General features: G+C 54.4%; 1 protein-coding gene across 3 annotated transcripts in view; it reads left to right on the plus strand.

The window, feature by feature from the left end:
* The window catches only part of PDPK1 (3-phosphoinositide dependent protein kinase 1), a 63894-nt gene extending 51469 nt beyond the window's left edge, over positions 1-12425 (plus strand). For 2 of the 3 annotated variants that reach the window (XM_042240038.1, XM_027961765.2), the window contains 3 exons: positions 5512-5569; positions 6402-6554; positions 6967-12425. In XM_042240038.1, coding sequence (XP_042095972.1) covers positions 5512-5569; positions 6402-6554; positions 6967-7083 — 328 coding nt within the window. In that variant the 3' untranslated portion in view covers positions 7084-12425. Of the gene's footprint in view, positions 1-308; positions 2020-5511; positions 5570-6401; positions 6555-6966 lie in introns of those variants that run through there. The other variant, XM_042240039.1, reaches the window with a different exon arrangement.
* The last annotated feature ends 236 nt before the right edge of the window (positions 12426-12661 follow it).

Genomic DNA, 12661 nt, shown 5'->3' on the forward strand with positions numbered 1-12661 from the left:
ACGGGCACCTGTATTCTGGTCCGGGCATACCTCTTCCATGTGTGCTGGCCACTTGTGTTTATTTTTTGAGGTACTTTTATGTCCTTTGACCCTTTTTGGGGTGTACATTTTGCGTGTTTTGAAATTTGACTTTTCAGCACCCTGGATATGAAGACTTCCTTGTTTATTTTGAGAAAGCATTCTTCTTCGGTTTATTTTTTCATTCTACTTGTGCATCATATTTTTGGGAGGGGAAGTTGCAAATTCTTACAAAGTAAAACCAGTTGGTGTGTTTCTTTTCTGCTTTCCGTCTTGGTCCTGTTGAGAAGAGGTTCTCTGCCTGGACGTTGTCTTCAAGCGTCTTCCTAGTTTCACCTTCTGCACGGGCAGAGAGGAGCCTTTGCAGGGCCAAGAGAAAGGCCCTGAGTTCTCTGATCCACTCCAGAGAAACTGGGCACAACTGTACGAAACAGAAGCAAGACAGACGCTGCTTTCCCTGCCTGTGGGGTCTGCACAACTTGCTGTGTTGTGTCTGTGAACAGTATCTTTGCTGTTTTGGTGCCCAAGAAGTTGTAGCAGCATCTGGACACCAGTCACTCAGAATTTCAGAGATAAAAGAATGGAATGTTGTAAGTGACACGTGATGAGCTCTTTCCAACCCAGACACCGTGCAGCCCCTGGAGCACCTTAGCGAGGAGTTAGTTGTGGTGGAGCGCTGGGAGTCTGAAGAGTTCCAGGCCACTGGCTCTGCTGACAGCCCCTGGGGCCACGAGCATGGTCCATGACTCACTGGAGTGAAGATATGGCTGCTGACGTGGGGAGAGAGTTGGTGTCTCTGCCTCCACGTGGCTCTCTCCCCTTCCAGGTGGACAGACCTCCAGTGGGACTGCACTCACTCACTTTGCTGGCATCTGTCTGCAAGCGTTTGCCCCGCTTGCCATCAAAGAAAGTGTCCTTTTACGTTTTCCCTGTGTGCTTGGCAGGAAGCGCCGTGTTTGAGACAGTCTGTGTTGAGCACCCCTTTTGAATGTCACAATTTCTTCTGGAACAAACGCGTTGCTGTGTAGTGATGGTTCCAGAGCAGTCATGGGCAGACCCGCCAGCTGCAGGGCCAGGCGGTGCGGGAAGAGCCGGCTCTACAGCCAGCGGTCACAGGCAGAGGAAGACAAGGCCTGCTAGGGAGGACACGTTTGGGGAGTGTGCTGTGGAGCGGGCGAAAGGGCTGCAGAACGCCTGCTGCCCCTGCCTCCGGGGCGAGGCCGCTCAAGGCGGGCTCTGCGTGCTCACCTCGCTGGGAGCTAGATGGCTGGTCTGCTTCTGGGAGCCCGTTTCTCCTGGAAGGTCTGCCTGCCAGTTGGGGTTATTCACTCAGCTGTTCAGCCAGTGGTATTCTGGGGAATTAATGGAATGAGCCTGTAGCTTCAGGGAAAACAACTGCTAGTGTTTGTTACCAATGATAAAACCACAGTATTCAAGTGAAAATTAGAATTTGGGCAAACTTTACCCATCACTCTCAGCTTGACATCTTCCCAGTGCTTAAAAGAGAAGGTGCTTTTGAGGAGAAAGGTAGCAATGTTTGTGAATTGATTTGTTGATAACATAGAATGAAATCAGTCAGGATCCGGAAGAACCAGTGTTGGGTGCTGTCGGACCATTCAGGGTGGAGCACCCGGTCACAGTGCAGGGGGATGGGTGGGCTCTGGTGTCCTGGAAGATGGAAAATCCATCCCTGGGGATTTGGATTCCATGTGGCAGCTAACCTGTAAGAAACGACACTTGGAGGCTTCTGGTGTAGTGTCAAAGAAGAATGCCCACAAATAGCTGAAAGGCTATAAGTACTCCCCTCTGAGGTCTTCATGCGCTTCAGCCTGGACACCGCATCACAGCAGAGTGAAAGCAGAAACGGATAGGAAACCCAGCTCTCTGTGGAGCCGGATGTTAGAGGAATTTGCAGAGCATGTAACAGTTTTCTGCCTCTTGTTAATTACCATCGTTTTGAAAGAAGTTATTTTAAAAATTAAATCATTTATATTAACATGGGATGGATTTACTTTGCCTTTTGATAAGCTAAATGTTTGAAATCTGTTTTAATTTCTTACGCATAAGTACGCATCTGACCCAAATGAGGGAGAGCTCTTTGGGGCCTTCGTAAAGTTGAGTACATAAAGGGCCTCATGCCCTGAAGGCTTCAGAGAGGGCGCTTGGGGTGAGCCGGCCATGGCTGCCTGGCCCTCCCTCTCCTGCCTGGCAGCCTGGTGTGGGGCCCCCACTGCGGGGCCGAGGCCGGCCGGCAGCCCTCCTGCAGCAGCCCAGGCTCGCTGGCAGCCTTGGGCTGGTGGCCTTGAGGTGGGTCTTCTCAGGGTCTGGGTGGGGTGGGAGAGGGGGAGGGGGAGGGAACTGGCTCTGGAGTCAGGAAAGGGGGGTTACCCTGTACCACCGAACCCACCAGATAATGCCCGCCCCACAGAGCCCACTAAACTAGGGCCCCTCAGGAAGGACCCAGATCCAGTTAAACTGACACAGCACCGTGTGGGTTCTGAAAACAACTCAGAAGAACATCAACAATAACAAAAGGTGTTGTGACTTTCATGAGAAAAAGTGCGGTGCTTCCTCTCAGAGGTACTTAAAAACCAAACAAAAACAAGACTTGAAACAAAAAGAAAAAAAGCATGTGAAGTGACGTGGGCGGCTGGCACCTGAGTGGTGGAAGCCGGAGGCTGTGGGGCAGCAGGCTGCGTCAAGCTGTGGCCGCACGCCGCCTGTGTGCTGAGTCAGGTGTGTCTGACTCGGGTCTGCACGCTTGCCAGGGAGGCGGTGCCAGTGCCAGATGGGGCCTGGGCGGTCCCCTCAGAAAGTGGGGATTGACTTTCGGAAGTGAAAGATGAAAATGCTTCCTTAGTCCTTACATGTTTCAGGGTAGCTGACTGGTTGGTCAGCCAAGTGAGTGGACTGCCGAGCTGTGGCTGCTGCCCAGCCGCTCTGCACGCTGCTCCTGGGCTTTCTCACCGTGGCCTCCGCATCCAGCCTGCATCCAGCTCGGGCTGCTCCTGCCCTGCCCACCGAGGTTCTTCTATCTCGGGAGAAGCCGGGAGCGAGCGTGCGGGCAGAGGCCTGTGCCAGGAGACGGCCAGCCCTGCGTCTGCAGGTTCCCGGACGGGACTGTCCCTGCTGTGAGCACGCTCCTCTTTGCTGTCTTTGCGTCCTGAGGGTAAATTCCTGGGAGCGGGATTCCTGCAGTATTCAGTGAGTCCCTCCCGCCGTTACTGCACCCCAGTGCACCCCGGGAGAACGCCAGAAGAGTAGGGCTCCGTGTCTTTGTTTAGAGCCATGGAGAATTTGGGGCCACTTCATTTCTTTGGGGAAAATTTCCAGCCCATGCCTTTGGCTCAGCTTTCTCTCGAGGTTCTAACCCTCTTAGGCTGCTTTGTGTGCACTCTGAAGCTCAGGTGTTGGCTGTCTGTAGCTTATCTTTGCGGAAGGTCTTCTCCAGCCTGTTTTCCTGTAAACTGTGGTTATTTCTTTAGTTAGAGGTTCCTTTTGTTCCCTTGTATCGTGTGTGTTATTCTGTCTGGTGACTTGTTTTCAGCGTAGAGAAGGGTCCCTCACACCGAAGCTTGCCTGCTGTCCCCTGCTGTCTTGTTCTCCTCCTGTTTGACCTCTTTATGCCATCCCCGCTGAGGCCGCAGAGGCTGCTTCTGTCCTTGCCTGCCTCGCTTTCCAGGCGACCCGGCCCCTGCCACCCAGCTAACTGCGGGCTTTGGCAGTGAGGTCCTTGACCAGCCTGGGACTAGACTATACTCGGGGGACACACACACACCCCCCTGGGACTAGACTACACACACACACACACACACACACACACACACACACCCCGGGACTAGACTGTACTCGGGGGACACACACACACACACGCACACACCCCTGGGACTAGACTGTACTCGGGACACACACACACACACCCCTGGGACTAGACTGTACTCAGGGGACACACACACGCACACACCCCTGGGACTAGACTGTACTCGGGGGACACACACACACACACCCCCCTGGGACTAAACTGTACTCGGGGGACACACACACGCACACACCCCTGGGACTAGACTGTACTCGGGGGACACACACACACCCCCCTGGGGCTAGACTGTACTCGGGGGACACACACACACACACACACACACCCCTGGGACTAGACTGTACTCAGGGGATGCACACACACACACACACCCCTGGGACTAGACTGTACTCGGGGGACACACACACACACAACCCCATTATCAGATCAGATAATCTGATCATCTCCCACCTGTCATCAGTGTGTGGTTCTGACATGGTGGGACCTGCTGGTCACAGGGGCTCCTCTTGGACCCCATGGGTTCATCTGCATGTTTCTGCCCTGCAGGAGACCCTCATTACGTCTCCTCACGAACTTCTTGATTTTTTTCTTTTTGTTTCAAGTCTTGTTTTTGTTTGGTTTTTAAGTACCTCTGAGAGGAAGCATCGCACTTTTTCTCATGAAAGTCGCGACACTTTTTGTTATTGTTGATGTTCTTCTGAGTTGTTTTCAGAACCCACACGGTGCTGTGTCAGTTTAACTGGATCTGGGTCCTTCCTGAGGGGCCCTAGTTTAGTGGGCTCTGTGGGGCGGGCATTGTCTGGTGGGTTCGGTGGGGCAGACCTGGAGGCCAGGTAAACTCACGGGAGAAGGCGGCCCCCCAGCCGGGCTGCCTCACATGTGTGCCAGTCCCAGGAGCAGCCAGGGAAGTGGGCGGCCTGCCCGTCTCTGGGGCAAGATCGTCACTGTGTGGGGTGACAAGCGTCTCACGCCTTTCACTGTTTCTACAGTAGAACCTTTAGATCAAGAGTTTCAGTCAAGTCAGACAAAACATAAAGCGCTAACGGCTAGCTTTAACCAAAAGAGAGAACCTGCAGACGCTAAGGTCCCAGGAGTCAAAGCGGACGGTACTTGTTACTAATATGTTTTAAGTCAGAATCTGTGTTTGGGAGCTTTTCTTCTAAATTCCTGCCATGTTTGGATACAAGTGCTTTGTTACTATGATAGAAACATCAGATGAGATGTTCTTAAACCAAGTTTCCAGCTTGACTCTTTAGGGGTTTGTGATTCTACAGAGCGCAGTGGTTTCCGAGCGCCGCGTTGGGGTCCCAGCTTAGCGCAGTGATGTGAGAACAGCAGTCTCTCTTCCCCCCAGGTTGCTTCCAGGTGGCGAGCACGTGTGTTCCCGCCGCCTGCCCGTGCCTTCCCCTGTCGAGCAGATGCTGCTGAGGAGAGCCGAGGCTGGGGTCTTGCCAGCACCCGTGGCCCCGGGCCCATGGGCAGGCGCGGTTCTGTGCGGCGCACGCGCTAAGGCGCGTCTGCAGTTTGCTCCCCCCACTGGCGTGTGCTTGGGTCTCTGAAGGGGGAGGCTTGATTGAGGCAGGGTTCACAGTGCTGTCGGGGAGTTTGTTCTGAGGGAGGAGTTTGGAGAGTTTCTGACTCTGACATGAGTGTCTGATCCTTGTTTCTTTTTATAGGCACCAGTTTGTAGAAAATAATTTAATACTAAAAATGGGTCCAGTAGACAAGCGGAAGGTAAGTTAAAGTCTGGAGGCGCCTTCCTGAGCGTCCGTGTCTTCCTCCCATTCCTCCCTCTGAGAAATCATCTCTGCATGTCAGAGCTAAGGACGGCCTCAGCCGCTCGAGGAGGCCTCTGAGAGTACTGGAGGCTGGGCAGACAGAAATCCGGCCTCTTGTTGGAGACTGGGGAGCCAGGGTTCTGATTTCTGCCTGATGCTGGGGTTGGTCACTGAGGTCAAGGTTTCTGTCTGGTTGAGGAACCTCTGTTTATATCCCAGCAAGTCATTTATTACTTTATCAGGATTGTTTTTGAAAATCTTACTCTGTTTTATGAATTAATTAAATGGATTAACGCGTCCAAAAATATCAGACTCTGCACACGCTCTCTCTCTGCTGCTGCGGGCCCTTGTTGGCTCAGGCTCCCCCGCCCCGGGTGTCTCTGCCCCGAGAGCCTCCGTGAAGGTGGCGGGCGGGGGGTCAGCGTTCAGGACTCGGCCTTGGCGTGGAGCAGAGGGCCTGGGAAGCGGCAGGGCCTGGGTGCTGAGGGCAGGCTCTCTGGGCCAGGCTGTGGCCCTATCCCGTGCGGCAGAGTAGGACGTGCCGTCCTGGACGCCGGGATCCGGCTCGCACCGGCAGGCGTGGTGCTGCTGCTTCCGTCTGACCCAGGCGCCTGGTCCTGATGAGGGGAGGTGTGCCCGCCCCTGTCCCAGGCCAGTGGGCAGGGCCTGGTGGTGGTCCCCGTGCTGGAGCGCCCCTGCAGTCCAGCATCCGAGGCAGCAGCAGGAGCACTCAGCCTCCGCTCTGAGCCTTAATGAGCAGTGTCCTTTCCTGTTGTCATTTGCACCAGGGTTTATTTGCACGGCGACGACAGTTGCTGCTCACGGAAGGGCCACATTTGTATTATGTGGATCCTGTCAACAAAGTCTTGAAAGGTGAAATTCCATGGTCACAAGAACTCCGACCAGAGGCCAAGAATTTTAAAACCTTCTTTGTGCACACGGTGAGTTTGTCCCCACGGGCTCCCCTGCCTGGCACTCGGGCCTCTGTGCCTCCAGCCAGAGCAGTCGAATGCTGTGGCCAGCGGGGCAGGTGCAGCGGGGGGTCGTGGTCCCTCCTTCCCCACACGCCAGGGATCCCAACATTCACGGCTAAGCTCAGAGTAGGGTCAGGAGACACCAGTGCTTGTTCTCAGTCTCAGGGTGACTTCACCCCCAGGGAACTGCAGGTCCTGGCCTGCACGTTTAATCTCCGCACAAATGTGCAAGGAAAACGCCCACCTGCTCTCGGGCTTCCTGGAGGTGCTTGTGGTGGCCGCAGGAGCCGGCACCTTCTTTGTTCGATTTCTCACTGCCGGGTGGGTGCCGGTCGTGCTGGGACCCCTAGCGGAAGAGTCACCGTGTCTCTCTCTGCAGCCAAACAGGACATATTACCTGATGGACCCCAGCGGGAACGCGCATAAGTGGTGCCGAAAGATACAGGAGGTGTGGCGGCACAGGTACCAGAGCCACCCGGATGCCGCCGTGCAGTGACGCTGCAGCCCGCCCGCTGTGGGGCCATGCCCCGCACAGCCTGCCGCCTCCGGACGCTTCCAGATCACCTGCCGGCCATCTCAAGGGGGACGCAGACGGCGGAACCTTGCAGCTTTTTTATTTAAAAGAAGAAAAAAAACACCCAACCACACAAAGAACAAAACCAATAACGAAAAGGAATTCAGGGTTGCTTTGCTTGCTCTCTGTGCTGTGTGGAGCTCTCCACGCTCTGCTCGCCGTGGGGACCAGCGCTGTGCACGTCTGCCTGGCTCCCGCCCCGACTCGGGGACAGACTCGTGGCACCAGCTCTCCACCGCGGGCCCGTCACACCTGTCCTGCTGTGGCCCCTGGGCCCAGACGTGTCTCTGGGCTCTCCCTGCCCCTGGATCATCGGGGAACCAACTCTTCCCCAGGGAGCCAGGCGGGCCCCTGCTGGGGGGCCTCCAGTTCTGCAGGAGGGGGGGTTCTTGGCTTTTGTCCGTTTGCCCCTTTCTTCTCGTCCCCAGTGTCTGGCCTAATCCCCACGACTGTGCTTGGCTCCTCCAGTAGTCGTGGCTGTGAGATTCCTGCGGTCCTTGCTGTCTGTCTGCAAGCACTCCTGCGTCGTGTCGGCCGGGCAGACTCCGGGCGGTGAGAAGTGGAACAGGTTGTCCAGGCGAAATGTGGAGCCGCTGCTGTGTCGGAGGACGCCGGCAGAGCGCTCCAGTGTGTCACCCCACGGAGCAGCACTGCTCCAGGGCTGGGGACCGAGCACTGCCCCGGGGGAGCCCCGGGAGTCGGGGCTCTGTGGCCCCCCTCCCCTGTGAGGCCGGGGCAGCGGGGCAGACAGACCTGGTGGCCGCCTCTCGGAGGAGTGAAAGCCGATGGCCCTTCTGAGAGTTTGGTTGGAAGGTGGAGTGTGTCCGGGTGAAGTCGGGGCTGCGAGGTGCCCGGCATTGGCACGTGGGCCGGTCCTCCATCACACCAAGGCCGCCCCGCACACCCTTTTCCTGCTAAAGTTGCCCCTTCTCCGAGTCTAGCTCAGAGCGTTTTTACATGTCCACTGGGAACATCAAGAAGCCCTCACGTCGTCGGGTCACCTGTCATGTGGGCTTTGCCTGGAGAAGAGTGGCGCCGCTCCCCTGGCACAGGGGCAGGAGCAGCACGCGTGAACCCGGGCCGCCCGCCCCTCCAGGGTCAGGCTGTTTCCTCCTGCTCTGTAGGGGCATGCCCTGCCCAGGGTTGTGCCCTGCCCAGGGTGTCCCGGGGGCAGCCCTCAGTCCCAGTGGAGGAGGAGCAGGTGCTGTGGCCCTGTCCCCAGGGGAGGGGTGACTGCCACTTCCTCTGGACTTTCACAAAGGCACCGATTTAAACTCCCATGGAGAAGGTCCCCTGATGACTTCTGTGCCCCCATCTCCTGTCCCACCCATCACCGTGTGTGACCCACAGTCCACACAGAGGGAAGGATGTCTTAATCTCTGTTAGTGATGTCACAACAGTGGCTGTTAAACTTGGAAGGAGATTGGGCTGTGGGGAATCCCACTGTGCGGAGGCCGGCGGGGGGGCTGGAGGGGTGCAGGGATGCAGCTGGGTTCACCAGCAGGTGGGTGGGTGTGTGTGTTTGTGGGGGGGATACCAAGGCACAGGGGTTTCCTGCCCGGGGTGGGGGTCGGCCCAGAAATAAGGCACTGCCCTGGGCATGTAGCCATAGACTGAGCCCCCTCTCCTCGCTTTGGAAGAGGCTTACCTGTGTTCACCTGCTTTCCAAAAAGCGAGTCTGTCTTGAGCCTTTCTTTCAGGACTTGGGTTTCAGGTGCACACCCTGTTGAAATGTCCCCTCACCACAGCGCCCGCGTCTGTGTGTGCAGTTGGAGGGTGGGGAGCTGCTCCCCTTGGTGTCTGTCCTGGATGTCTGGGTGCAGAAGTGATAGGCAGAGCTGAGTCCTGGCTGTGAAAGCACGCTCGGCTGGGCTGCTCGGGGAGAGACAACGCTCCCACTGCATTCTTCCCTCCGGAGAGCGCCACTACCTCCTGGGCTCAACCGACAAGCTCCATCTTAACCTCCAGAGCCAGAGCCCCCGGGCTTCGGGGTTGAGCTAGCAGCTGGCAGAGCTGAAGTGACTGCCCTGGCTTGAGCCGGTGACAGCTGAGCCCTTCTTTGTCGGCCACCTTTCTCTGCTCACAAGCCTCTTCCCTTATTTTTCTTTTAAAGGCCCTTAGATATTCTCTTATTACCCTGTGCTTTCTTGTGTAGTCTTTAGTTTTATCCACCTCATCCTTTGAGCCATCATCCTGGCAGGCAGGTGCCTTACGTTCTAAGATGTGGGTGGATGTCACTCTCCGAACGCGTGCAGACATACCTGGAAACATATAAACGTGGGCTGATCTAGGGTGAGGAAGAGAACGTGCTAGTGTTGAACAGCTCAGGAGCCCGGAGAGGGGCGGGGCGGGGGGTGTCAGAGCCGAAGCCAGTGCCTGTAGGACAGCGCCGCCCCCCCACCGCCCGGCCCCCCGTGCCACAGAGCAGGGGCAGAAGGGCTGAGGGCTTTGCCAGCTGGCAACGTCTGGCCTCCCTCCAGGGGCGTGAGGAAGCCAGGTGTGACGTGGCCAGGGCAGTGGGCAGCCCTACGTGGCGTCCAAGCCCCACACCAAGAGGGGCACCACGGGCCTGCCATTCTGAACCTTGCATCTCAGGAGGCTGGTTACAGACTTGCCTTGGGGAAGAGGACTCTTGGGGTCAGGCCAGGGCTGAGGGGAACCGCACCTACCCCAGCGCCCTTGGGGGGCCAGTCTGTGGCATTTGTGGTGCAGGCCCAAAGGAATTGCAGGAGACCGACCGCCTGTGGCACAGACCCCCGAGGACAGGGTGCTCGCGTGGGGCTCCCGGGCGATTTTGTACTTTCTTAAAACATTGTGTTCTGAGAAAAAGCGGGAGGCTCAGCACCTAGGAAGGACCACTGCGCGCGTCCGTGTACAGGCCCAGCCTGCCGCCCCGCCTGCACACGTGTGTTCGCTCTTGTAACTGACCTGGGAACATGACAGCGCACACCATTTTGCATCCAGCTTTTCCCACTTGGTATTTTTTCTTAATGTGTCATGTTTGAACGGTGATTTAAAAACCTTATTTTTAATGATTGTAGAGTTCAATGGTTAATAATTTTTATCATAATTTATCTGACCATTTCACTGCTATAAAACATTTAGGTGGCTTCTGGTTTTTCACCATTTAAATAATGCTGTGATTAATATCCTCATAAATCTTTGATTTTGGACTCTGAATCTCCCTCGCCGCCACCCTGCCCAGATACCTAGAAGTGGTGTTTTGGGGGCAAAAAGTTTGTTCATTTTAAAGGTAGTACAGTGTCTCTTCTCTGTCTTGATCTGATGAGTAGATGCCCAGAGTTCCAGTACAGAACTTCCTTAGTTGTGTTCTGCAGGTTCTGAACAAATCAATTTCTGGTAAGCTGTGTGTTCCCAAGAATGTTTGAGTAAGATTGCTCTTTCCCCCCACCCCCTCTTAATCCTAAAGTGATGTCATTTTGCAAGCTATTTGTGACATATTTTTCCAAAAGCCAGTTTCCTTATTTTCATTGAGAAAACCTGGTTATGCTTGCATGTTACCTTCCCTCCCCTGCTGCTACGGCTTTCAAGTGCTTGGTGACACTTCCAGAAACTTGTACTTTGTGTCCACAATGGTACTGAATTTGCATATGCACAGTCAGCAGAGATAAAAAGTGTTGAACTGACCTTGCCACATACTTAGTGGATAATTTGTAATGAAGTTTGTAGACTCAGAAAGTACACTGGGCCATTTGGAATCAGCAAAAGAGCAAAGGCTTTACTTGAAACCATGTAGACGATTGGATTTTAGGGACGTGTGCTTGCCCTCATGCTCTTCAGATCACAGGACTTAGGTCTTAGCCGTTCATTAGCGCACGCTGGCCAGGTTTTTTCATTGTAGGAGGTGATTGTCCTGGCTGAAAAGGATTTAAGGATTTCTCCTCCCCTGTCCTTGCCCACCAGTGTTGCAGGTTGCCTAGTTGTCTTTCAAGTCCAGACCACCCAAATTTGGCTTCATCCTTAATTTCTGCACTTTAGTTTGGGGTCTTTCAATTTTGAGGTGGAACACGCATGGGAGACTTCTGGGTGCCATGCTCAGTGCCACTTGGCGTCGTTAGGGGCTGTGGCCAGATTGTGCAGAATTAGCTCTCCCTTCCCTCTGATCACCTCCCTCTGGTTGGTCCATAGGCTAGAGCAGAGGCTGAGCAGCTGTGAGCATGGTGGAGGTACTCTCCTTGGAGATGGCACCGTATGCGTTTCCCCATGTTTCCTTTCATTCCCAAACCTAGCGTGAACTGATGGCGCCTCGAGTGGGTGTGGCTCTTGCCTCTTAGGCAGACTCCATGGCAAGTGCCTTAACTCAGGGCAGGAGTCACTCCCAGAGCCTCTGCGGGGTGCAGGCTGCTGGCCCAAGGCTGCAGGGTCGTGAAGTAGGCTGCCTGTGGAGATCTGGCCTGGGGAGGAAGCTGTTCAGCGAGGGCAGTTTTATCTGAGCTCAGACAGCATGGTGGGCAAGCCTCCAAGGATACCTGAATTTCCCCCAGACCCATTTCTTCACTATGAAGAAATACCAAACTATGTACAGAGAACTTTTTACAAAAGGCAAACTTTTTTAGCTGTGTAACCCACCCTAGTCTAACCCATCTGGCTGAGTGACTATGAATAGGGGTTCATTTGGCTGATGAAAAGCCTCTATTGTGATGTTTGATTGGACATCGACAAAATCAGTATTTAGAGCTGCTGTAGCTGTTCCTTAACAACACAAAATAGGGTGAATCCGTAGTATGGTAGCTGTCCTTCAGGTTGGTGGCAGTCAGTTATAACATGTGTAATATTCTCTACCTGGTCTGTAGCTGTAACTGTGATGTACAGGCAAAGCAAACATTAAAAAAAGAACTTATGAAAACAAATAATGCAATGATATTAGGATATACACTTTTGTATTTTTATTCTTATATAAGGTTATTTGCTGGCTATTGTTGGCCTCTAGTTCAGTCTGTGTTATTTAAAATCTAATATATGAATTATTTGGATTGAATTCATGTTCGGGGCCACGTTGTTGTATGTATGGATGTACAGCCTTGAATGTGAATAATTATTGTAAACTATATTTTACAACTTTTTTTTCTGGCTTTATTATATAAATTTTCTATTTGGTCGATGATTTAATCATATCATAATTTAATGAATCTGTTTATTCCTTTTTTTTTTCCCCAAATATTTGTGCTTTAGATGTAGTTACCAGATGATGAATTTTCCACGTATGCTCGGTAGTCTTGTAATAAAAAAGCATGTAGAGTGTAGACGCTCGCTGACGTAGCTCTTCCTTTGGCCGGGGCGCCGGTCGGGTGTGGTCGGGCGACCAGGACTTGGGCCCGAGAACAGGGGGTCCAGGCATGGCACGCGCCCGGCGGAGGCTGGCGAACCCCTCTCGAGCCCGACACCCGGCTCCACCGCGGCTCGCCCACGTTGGCGTCACCAGGCCACGCCGCGCGGGGCTCCGGCCGGAAGACGGTAAGGCCGGCCGCTTTTCCGGGCC

Source organism: Ovis aries, chromosome 24 (assembly GCF_016772045.2).
Source record: "Ovis aries strain OAR_USU_Benz2616 breed Rambouillet chromosome 24, ARS-UI_Ramb_v3.0, whole genome shotgun sequence".
Lineage (NCBI taxonomy): Eukaryota > Metazoa > Chordata > Mammalia > Artiodactyla > Bovidae > Ovis > Ovis aries.